Source organism: Microtus ochrogaster, chromosome 7, assembly GCF_000317375.1.
Source record: "Microtus ochrogaster isolate Prairie Vole_2 chromosome 7, MicOch1.0, whole genome shotgun sequence".
NCBI lineage: Eukaryota > Metazoa > Chordata > Mammalia > Rodentia > Cricetidae > Microtus > Microtus ochrogaster.
In genome coordinates this window covers 83,726,557-83,737,123 of record NC_022014.1, presented here as the reverse complement: position 1 = coordinate 83,737,123, position 10,567 = coordinate 83,726,557, and the positions used below count along the sequence as shown (strand labels likewise).

Genomic DNA, 10,567 nt, shown 5'->3' with positions numbered 1-10,567 from the left:
GGGCGGGGGCGAGGCCGCGCGGCGAGGCCCGGCCCCAGGCCGGGATCTTCCGGGACGCTTTGTCCGGTCGCGGTCCGGCCTCGTGGCGGCGGGCGTGGGGTGCCCTCTGGACTGCGGGCCGACGTGGGAGAGTGGCGGTGGGGTGTCGAGGGCGCCCGGGGCGAGGCTCACGAGTTTCTCTGTCCTCACGGTTTTGCCTGCAGCCGAAACAACTTCCCGACAAGTGGCAGCACGACCTCTTCGACAGCGGCTTCGGGGGTGGCGCCGGCGTGGAGACGGGCGGGAAGCTGCTGGTGTCAAACCTGGACTTCGGGGTGTCAGACGCGGATATCCAGGTAGGAGACCGGAGCCGGTCGCGATGCGCGTCCCGCACAGACGTGCGGTCCAGAACTCCCTCCCGGTTGGAGCCCGCCCACCCCGGGGCCAGCCACTGTCCCCAAGTGACTTGACCTTAGAGAAAGTAGCATTCCTATTAAGTCAGGCTGCTGGAAGATAGCCTGGTGTGTCCCTGAAGGCGACCACCGTGAGCTCCTGCCTCTGCCAGGACTTCCAGTTTCTAACGGGCACGAGCTGTCCGGTGTGACCGGGGATGCTTGTGGTAACGAGCTGATGGGAGACAGTCTCCCCCAGATGTCTGGCCGCACTGGGGTGCATGGTGTCAGTGCTGTGTGCGTTACAGCCTGAAGCCCTGTGTTTTACCAGCGACCTTTCCTGGGTCTGGGCAGGGGCATGGTTCTCATACTTGCCGTTGCCCTCTTTTCTTGTCTTTTTTTTTTTTTCTTTTTCTTTTTCTTTTTTGACTGGACCTCAGGGGCATCTCTAGAGTTTTTGGGAATTAGTTTTGGTGATGGCTAGGTCGGAGTGCTGGGCCTTTCTGGGTTTTATTTCTCAGAGCCCAGCCCTTTGGCCTTGCCATGGGAAGTTAGCACGGCCAGTGAGCACTCACAGTGTCTCAACACTTTTTTTAAGGTGGTTTCTGGCATCCACTGGAAACCGCTTTTGGTGACCTCCACTCCCGCTGTGTGCCTGGGTTCCCTCTCCAACTCCCAGCCTGCCTGAGGTTAGGGCAGTTTCCATGGCGCGTTTGACTTCAGACTTTGCAGCAGGCTTGAGTAGGAGGAGAGGGAAAGGTGAGCCAGAATCTGCCTTTGGGGGAGGGGCTGGGGTCAGGGGGCCCTCGGAGCTATCTGCTCTGTGGGAACTGCCCTTGGTTTTGCTCTTGGCCTCTGCTGTTTGATGAAGCAGCCATTATTGGAGTTGTAATGCCCCTGCTGAGAGAGGTAGTTCTTAATCTTCTGCTCTGTGCCAGGGCTTTGTGCTGTCCTCACCGGCATCGTGGTGCAGTCCCCAAGTGGGCAGGAACCCAGGTGCTCATGATCTTCAGCGTCCCTTCCCTCATCTCTTGATGTCCACTGCCCTGCCCCTTTCCGGGTGGCTGTCAGGAAAGCGCCCTCAAAGCTCGTGTGCTCGCAGCACCTAATGAGCCACTCGAAGAGGAGCAGGGCTCACGACTTCACTGACTGCTGCCCTTTCCACTTCCCAGGAACTCTTTGCCGAATTTGGAACGTTGAAGAAAGCAGCTGTTCACTATGATCGCTCTGGACGAAGTTTAGGGACAGCAGACGTGCACTTTGAACGGAAGGCAGATGCCCTAAAGGCTATGAAACAATACAACGGTGTCCCTTTGGATGGTGAGTGTGGGGCTGGGCCCAGGATGCCTGCGGGGCTTATGGAGTTTGGGGCTGGCACCTCTCCCTGTAGGAATATGGGCTGCCCCTGTGGCTGAGGACACTTTGCATTTGCCCCTTTGTCTCTCTCTTCCATTCTGCCACTTCTCATGCTGCCCCACACATCTGGACCAACCTCTTGTGAACCCCCATCCAGCAAGCTACATCCCTCCCCTCCTTCAGCTCCTTCCGGAAGATTCACTTCTGTGAAGCCTTCTCAGAACCGCCATAGTACAACCTGAGTGCGGGGCTGTAGTCGTAAAGACAAAGGTACCTGTTCTTCTTCCGTCAGGTCACCCACACCTGTCCACCTATGAGCACCCTGGACACTGACCAAGCAGCCCTCTTAGCTTGAACTGAGAAGGAGTGAGGAGGTGTTGGTGGGGTTATTTATCGCCACTTTATTTTCCCACCAGACTCTCCAGGCCATATACCTTATTGGGGGCACTGGAGACACACAAAGGCCCTTTCCAGAGCTTGCATGGAGACCAGGGTGTGGTGCCCTCTGTATCAGCTTCAGAGCCTCTGGATGAGACTTGTTGTGTTCTTTTTACCATAGGCCGTCCTATGAACATCCAGCTCGTCACATCACAGATTGACACACAAAGAAGACCAGCACAGAGGTAAGTTCTAGATCCTCGGGGATGGGGAAAGGCTGTGGGTTTGTGATAATGCCATCCACAAAGCACAGATAGATTAAAGTTATGTTTTCTTTGTTAGCATAAACAGAGGTGGCATGACAAGAAACCGTGGCTCTGGAAGTTTTGGTGGTGGTGGCACCCGGAGAGGAACCCGTGGAGGCAGCCGGGGAAGAGGTAGAGGTACCGGCAGGAACTCAAAGCAGCAGCTTTCTGCGGAGGAGCTGGATGCACAGCTGGATGCTTATAATGCCAGGGTAAGTCCTCGGGCTCAGAGAAGACTGGGTGGGGCTGAGTCACAGCCTGTGGTAATCTCGTGAAGCCAGAAGAAACAAGGGCTTCCTTAATGAACCTCTCTCTTTCAGATGGACACCAGTTAAACAGCCGAGCAAATCCACACAAGTAACAGAACCCAGAAGCTGCGTCCGAGATCCCTAGAGGGAGGGTTGGCGACTGGACTGTGCAGACAATGGTGGATTTGTTTTTGTTTCTTCTTTTTCTCCTGTTTTAAAATAGGATCTAAAAACTCATGTAAAGGCTTTTTTTCTTTCTTTTTTTTTTTAAATTCTGAAACAGACCTGTTTTGTACCGAGTTATTTTTGGGATAAATTTTACTGGTTGCTGTTGTGGAGAAGGTGGCATTTTCACCTTTGCCATAATAAACTAGAATTGTGTGTAGAACTGGAGCTGTCTGGTCCATCCTGCTGTTAGAGTCTCTGTCACAGCTGGTGGCTGTGGCTAGTACCTGGTGTGAAATGGGAGTCCATGGCTGAGGCCTTCTGTTTGCTTCCCTGATATTCTAATGCCTCACTCAGCTTGATCAGTGGGAAGACTGCAGAGCAGCGGAGGCCTTCTGCCCGGAGCTGCCTGTCCATTTGCAGGCACTGTGAGGTGATAAGGGGATATGGAGCAATCTGCTGTATGGTGTCTAGAGATGTGACCCATAAATTCTTGGGCTGCTCCCTTGCCTTATGGTGTGTCAGAGAAATCTGGATTTGGCTTTGAACCTCGTATGTTTCTTGTTTTTCTGTCTTGTTATTTTGACAGGGAACAAAGACCAGGTAGGGTGCTTCTTTACTTGATAGCAGTCAGTCCTTGGAATCCGAGGATGCCCAGATCTCGTGTACAGTGGCATGGCGTTTGCTTAGAGTCTATGCACATATTCTGGAAGGTTTTTCAAGATAAGCTGTATTATTTAGGGAAGACAGACAAGGTTCAAATGCTTCATTTGGGGTATTTTGTCATTGGTTGGCTCTGGAGACACCTGTAAAATAATAACCAATGGGATTTGAGGCAGAAACCAATTTTTAAGAGGGTTGGGGTTAAAGATAAGAGTACCTTGGGCTGCGTGACCGGGTTGAAAAGCAGGACTTTGAGGAATAGAGCTGAGAAATGGGAGAACTCGAAACTGAAACTGTCCTTGTCTTACTGTTGGGGATAAATGGAGGACCAAGGGTGGGTGGACATCACAGGGTGACAAACCTCAGAGCTTTTTTTTTTTTTTTTTAATACAAGGTTTATCTGTGTAGCCTTGGCTGTCCTGAAACTCTTGCTCTGTAGCCCAGGCTGGCCTCAACTCGCAGAGATCCTCTTGCCTCTCTGCCTCCCGAGTGCTGGGATTAAAGGCGTGCGTCACCACCGCCCAGCTAAAGCAATACTTTTAAGGACTGCTGGAGCTGCTGCTTCAGTGAGTCATGTAGGATGGAGTACACATGACAGTGTATCTCGGTATTGTCCGGACGCATGTGCACACTTGTGTCAACAGAGGACAACCTTAGGTGTTCCCTGGGATTGTGAGTGCATGCCACCACACCTTGCTTTTTATGTGGTTTCTGAGGATTTCAGGATCTGAACTCATCCCATATTCCTCATTTTGCCATCTCTGCTTTCAACCTGAGGTAGCTAGAGATAGGTCTCAGGTGCCACATCAAATAGATGTGTCTTCAGTTTAATCTTTGTGAGCAAAGGACTTGCAAACCACCTGGGCCCAGATAGTCTTTCCTCTCGGCATCTGGTGTTGAGTCTTACATAACCTGCAGTATTAGATTCAGTGGTGCATGGTATATTCAGAAACCTCTAACCCTGGTTCAGGACCTTCAGGTAAATGTTGTTTCTTCCCTTTAGCTAACTAATAGTTTAACAGACAAAAATGAGAAATTGGATACAGTGTAACAAAGACGGGAAAGCTGGAGTAAATAAAGGCTTGGAATTGTCTGCCTAAGACCGGTATTTTGAAAGCTTGGCCCACGGTGCTATATTAAGAGTGGTAGAACTTTTACATTTATTTATTGGGTGTGTGCACATATATTTACACAAATTCTATGGCATATGTGTGATCAGAAGTCTTCCATCCTGTGGATTTTAGCAATCCAACCTCAGGCTTGACGAGTATCTGCCCATTGAGCCAGCTTCCTGAGCCCTCTCTGCCTCCTGTGACATCGGCTTTCATTGTAATGAACTGTGCTGTTCTTAGAGGAGTGAATCTTTTTGTGAGATAGTAACCCATGTTATAATTTAGGCTGGTCTTGAACTTCACAAACAATCCTCCTGCCTCAGCCTTCTGACTGCTAGAGCTTTAGGCATGAGCTACCTTATGATGCTTGTCCTATAAAGTTGATAATCTCAGTCAGATATGTTTATCATAGTAATGAAAAATTTATATTAGAGCAGCTATGTCATTGTATGTGTGGTTACTTGTGTTCGTGCATGCGGGAGCCATAGGGTGACATCAGGAGTCTCCCTCAATCATTCCAACCTTTTTTTTGCCTGTCCTGGAACTAGCTCTTGTAGACCAGGCTGGTCTCGAACTCACAGAGATCCGCCTGCCTCTGCCTCCCAAGTGCTGGGATTAAAGGTGTGCGCCACCACCGCCCGGCTCATTCCATCTTTTTTATGCATGTGTTTGGGCCTCCATGAGTTTATATGCACCACGTATGTACAGGAGCCCTTGGAGGCCTGAGGAGGATGTCTGGTTTCCTGGAATTGGAGTTAGGTGGTTTTGTGCAGCTATTTGAGTGCTGCTTACCAGGTCTAGCACTCAGGAGGAGATGGTGCTCTATGATTTCAAGGCCAACCTAGTCTACTCTACATGGGGAGTTAGTTCCTCATCAGCCAAGCTTCATAGAAAGACGCTGTTTACAAAAATAAAAGTGACCATGCCCATCTTTTTTTTTTAAGATTTTATTGTTATTATTTATTGTTATTTATATGTTTTATTGTGCATATACCATGGAGATGGTATATGCACATGCATGCAGGTGACGAGTATGGAGGCCAGAAAAGGAACCCCTGGAACTGGAGTTGCAGGTAGTTGTGAGCTACCATGTGGGTGCTGGGAACTGAACCTGGATCAAGCGATGTTAACCACTGAGTCATTTTTATAGCCCTACCTTTTTTTATTTTGGTATAGAATCTCACTGTGTAGCCCTGGCTGCCTAGAACTCAGAGATCCTTCTATCTCTGTCTCCTGGATGTTAGAATTAAAGGGTGCGTACCACCATGCCTGGCTTTTAATTTAAAATCACACTTCCATGGAGGGGGACCGCACATGTCCCCAAGGTATACGTGTGGACCCCAGAGAAAACTTGAAGCTGCTTCTCTCTCCACCATGTGGGTCCCAGGTTTGGTGGCGAGTACAGTTACCTACTGAGCATCTCGTATGCCTGTCTGCCACATGGGTGCTGGGATCCTTGACTTAGGTCCTTGTACTTGCATGATAGGCACTGAGCTGTCTTAACCATCTCCCCACTCTATCTCGTGTATCCCAGGCTGACTTTGAACTCCCTGTATAGTGGAGTTTTGTATATGTAGTAAGTAATCCAGACTAAACTTGGGCCTCATGCCTGCAAGGCAAGCATCTACTAAGGAGCTACATCCAGCCTAACTTACAGCCTTGGATCCTCCTGCTTCCACCTTTTGAATGAAGGCATACATTATATCCATAGTAATTTATCTAATACTGAGAATTAATCGCCCCAGTTTCCTGTTTAAAATTTTAAAGCTGATTATTGTGTGTGGGTGAGTATATGATGTTTCATTCGGGTGTGGGCACATGCTACTATATGTATGTGGAGTCACTTCTCGCCTACATGTGGGTCCAGGAAAAACTCCGGTCACCAGGCTTGTGTGGCAGCTGTTCTGTGTAATTGTGAATATTCTAAAGTTACCGTGTAATTTGATATTCATGCTTACAGAAAAGTAATAGTGCAAAGAGGTCTTGTGTAACTCAGACATTCTATTGTGGACTTTTGCCGTGTGCTTTTTCTTTCTATCTTTGTGTTTTCTGACAGGGTCATTTTCTAGCCTGGATGAGTAGGTTAAATGAATCTTTTTGGAGATGGCATCTTTACAGCCCAGACTATCAGTCCACCTGCATCAGCCTCTGTGCCACTATACCTGGGACTGCCTCTTCCTTTTTTCTCTCCTTTTTTTTTTTATTTTTTTTTAAATATTTATTTAGTATACAATATTCTGTCTGTGTGCATGTCTGCAGGCCAGAAGAGGGTACCAGACCTCTTTACAGATGGTTGTGAGCCACCATGTGGTTGCTGGGAATTGAACTCAGGACCTTTGGAAGAGCAGGCAATGCTCTTAACCTCTGAGCCATCTCTCCAGCCCCTTTCTCTCCCTTCTTGAAACAAGGTCTTAGAAGCTATAGCTCAGGCCTTCCTGGACAGACTAGAGTTGATGACGATCCTCCTCCATAGCCTGACATTACGAATATGAGCAATCTCACACAGCTTCACTGGATCATTTGTATCTAACTGGATTTTATTCAAATAGCTTTATCTCTGGTCTCTAGGTTTCTGACATGTCTGTCTGTGCCACTGTGCTCCAACGACACCTTTAGTAATTCCCTTCTTGACTTGTTAAAGATGCTGCAGACCCACCTTCCATTTCCCCGCCCAGACCTGGAGCCACCATTTCTCCAAGGAACCCTGACTCCTTTAATGGAGACTAGCATCTTGCAACTAGTATCTGAACACTGGGTCCTCCAGCCAGAGCTCGAAACCCTGGGTACTAACACACATATCACTACTGTGTTTATCTCTGTGGTGTCTACTCATGTGTACTGTTGAATAACCGTAAGTCGCCACTAGTGTTTCTGACTCCCAGCACCCCAGGACCCGTTCCTTTTACTTGTGATTTCTTAGCGTAACAGGGAGAAGTCTGTCTCAGATTTACTTTGTTCACTTACACAATTTGGTGCTTTAAGTGTGACCCCAAATTCTCAGCACTGCTTGCCAGCCCCTCCCTGTGAGCAACATCTGCTAACCAGACTACAGTGTGTCCTGACGTTTTTGAGTTTCGGCTTTATTAGGATGTAGTAAACGTGCTGATTTCGAGAGTTGTCTGGGTATGGGTGTAGTGGCACACACTTGAATCCCATGACTCAGGACACAGAGGCAGGAGGATCTCTGATCTTGAGGCCAGCTTGCTAAACATAGCAAGTACCAGAACTATATAGAGAGACCCTGTCTCAAGAAACAAAAGTTGTCAGGGAATAAAAAGATGGAGGTACATGGTCAGTTTGTAGAGCTAGCATGCTTGAAGTCCTGGCTTGATCTCCAGGACCAGATAAACTACCAGGTGGTGTATTCCTGTAATTCCAGCACTAACAAGGTACAGGAAGGAAACTCAGAAGTTCAAGGTCATCTTTGGCTACAGTGGGGAATTTAAGGTGAGCCTGATATCTGTGAAACCTGTATCAGTAGTCATTCAGGCTGGGTTTGGCAGTCAGGACACTAAGGCAGGGTTAGTCTGGGCCATGTGGTGAGGCTCAAACACCATCCCCTGAAAGTCGAACAGATGGTCTCGTCTCTGCTTTTTGTCCTTTTTACTAGTTAATTTATCACAGTAGCTGTATTGTTTCAGCTCCATCCTCATGTTTGCTATTTAACATTACACAGCAGAGCACACAGCTAACTAAAGCAAGTGCACAGCTCTGAAGAATCCCGAGCAGTCCAGCCTGGGCCTTATAAAAGGCTTTCTGCAATTGCCCGTACCAGATACCACTCTAAACAATCAGAAATGGCAAACAAAACTGGTATAGTAGCCCAGGCCCTTAATCCCAGCACTCAGGGGGCCGAGTTCAAGGCCAGCCAGGGCTATGTAGTAAAATCCTGCCTCCAGAAAAGAAAAGCAGACAAATCTACTTGTGTAGGTAGGTTGTCCCACAGGATAACCAGCTGTGCTTGGCCAGACACATGTTTGCTTTGCTTTGCACTCGACCTGAAATGGGCTACCCTGGAGTTCCCTTGCGAGAGCTGATCTGTGTCCGCTTTGCAAGTGCCCAGTTCATGACTCATTGGCAGGATTTTGTTTAGTTTGTTTCTGTGCCAGCTTTCTCTAACAATGTTAGCTTTTCAGGAATTATGTAAAGTTATGTCACTTTTATAAATTTGTAATTTATATGATTTACCTTTACTGTTATTGACTCTCTGGTGCCAACTGGCCAGCCATTTGTTGGAAAACAGCAAATAATAAGTCATTAAAGATTTTTAAAAATTTCTTTTGTGTGTGTGTATGCGCCCATGTGCATGCATGCAGAAGTCAGAGGAGAATGGCAGGTGCCTGGCTGTATCACTCTGCCTTGCACCTTCAAGACAGGGTCTCTCACCCAACCCAGAGCTAGGCTGCCAGCCAGCAAACTCCAGTGACTCCTGTTCCACTCCACCCTACTCCTAAACCAATCCCCTTCCCCATGGCAAGCAATAAGGTAACATGGACATGTGTAGCCAAGCTTGGTTTTTTTTCTATTAAAAAAAAAGATTTGGGGGCTGGGTGGTGGTGGCGCATGTTTTTAATCCCAGCACTTGGGAGGCAGAGGTAGGTGGATCTCTGTGAGTTCGAGGCCAGCCTGGTCTACAAAAGCTAGTTCCAGGACAGGCACCAAAAAGCTACAGAGAAACCCTGTCTCGAAAAATCAAAAAAAGAAAAGAAAAAAAAAGAAACCCTGTGTTAAAAAACAAAGAAATCTAAAAAAAATTCACTCCTTAAAACTTGGGAAGTGGACAACTAGGTAGCTTCAGGGAGCCCCCAATTCTAACCAGACTCATCAACACCCTTGTGTAATTAGTAAGGACTGCTTAGAGCAGTCAGCCAGCAAGACAAACTCTGCAGGAGGCACTTACAGAGGAGACAGTCTCCATCTTGTTGAGCTCATGCTGGGGTGGTGTGGACTTTCCGTGACTTTGAGTCATTTCTGGCCCTGTCACCCCCTTAACCTCCTGTAGGTAACCCCAGTAAACCTCAAATGTTCACCAAGTTGGACTTTGGGTATCCTTAATTTGGTATGTCACTGGTGTTTGGCTTGGTTATTTAGTTCGTTCGTTGGTTGGTTGGTTTTTTTTGAGACACATGGTTTTTCTGTGTAGTCCTGGCTGTCCTGGAATTCCCTCTGTAGACCAGGCTGGTCTCAAATCAGAGGTCTTCCTGCCTCTGCCTCCTGAGTCCTGGAATTAAAGGCGTGTGCCACCACTGCCTGCCTGACTGTCACTGTTATTTTTTTATATCTGGTGTTAGTAGATGTGATATGAATAAAAATGGCCCATATAGGCTCATTTATTTGAATGCCTAGTCATCAGAGAATAGCTCTACTTGGGAAGAATTAGGAGTTATGTCCTTGCTGGAGGAAGTGTCGCTAGGGGTGGGCTTTGAGGTTTCAAAAGTTCAAGCCATGCCCAGTTTCGCTCTTTCTGCTGCCTGTGGATCCAGATACAGAACTCTCAACTACTCCAGCATCATGTCCATCTGTGTGCCACTATCCTCCCTGCCATGATGATAATGAACTAAATAAACCTTTGTATTGTAAGACAGCCCCAATTAAATGCTTTCTTTGGTAAGAGTTGCCATGGTTTGTGGGAAGGAAAACTGGTTGAAATGTAACATGAAATTAAATAAATAATTTAAAAAAAGGTTGCAGTGTTTTAGTCTGTTTACGGCCATAGAACAATGGCTAAGAGTAGATGGAATGTCTTCTCAGGAACAGTGATACACAGTGGGGCAGAAGAGATCCCGCAGCTGCAAAGGGATTACTATTCAAGCATGAGGATCTGAGTTAAAGGCTCCAGGCTATAGTAAGTGAAAAAACAAGCACAGGTGCAGTGGCATGTGTTTGGGTGGAAGCCTCATCCCAGCCCCTGACATCCATTTCCAGCCCTGTAGAAGGAGCTGTGGGCCGCTTCCCGGCCGCCTGGCTAG

The 10,567-nt window shown here is 47.7% G+C and overlaps 1 protein-coding gene and 1 long non-coding RNA gene across 2 annotated transcripts in view; one reads left to right on the top strand and one right to left on the bottom strand.

Annotated features, from left to right (window-relative positions):
* Alyref (Aly/REF export factor) overlaps positions 1–3,046 on the top strand; it is a 3,485-nt gene extending 439 nt beyond the window's left edge. The window contains exons 2-7 of the mRNA XM_005350875.2: positions 133–173; positions 204–335; positions 1,544–1,691; positions 2,287–2,350; positions 2,448–2,622; positions 2,731–3,046. Of these exons, the coding sequence (XP_005350932.1) occupies positions 133–173; positions 204–335; positions 1,544–1,691; positions 2,287–2,350; positions 2,448–2,622; positions 2,731–2,745 (575 nt within the window). The 3' untranslated portion in view covers positions 2,746–3,046. The remainder of the gene's footprint in view (positions 1–132; positions 174–203; positions 336–1,543; positions 1,692–2,286; positions 2,351–2,447; positions 2,623–2,730) is intronic.
* Positions 3,047–3,134: 88 nt separating this feature from the next.
* LOC113456315 overlaps positions 3,135–10,567 on the bottom strand; it is a 24,210-nt gene continuing 16,777 nt past the window's right edge. The window contains exon 3 of the long non-coding RNA XR_003377136.1: positions 3,135–3,629. This is a non-coding gene — a long non-coding RNA (uncharacterized LOC113456315). The remainder of the gene's footprint in view (positions 3,630–10,567) is intronic.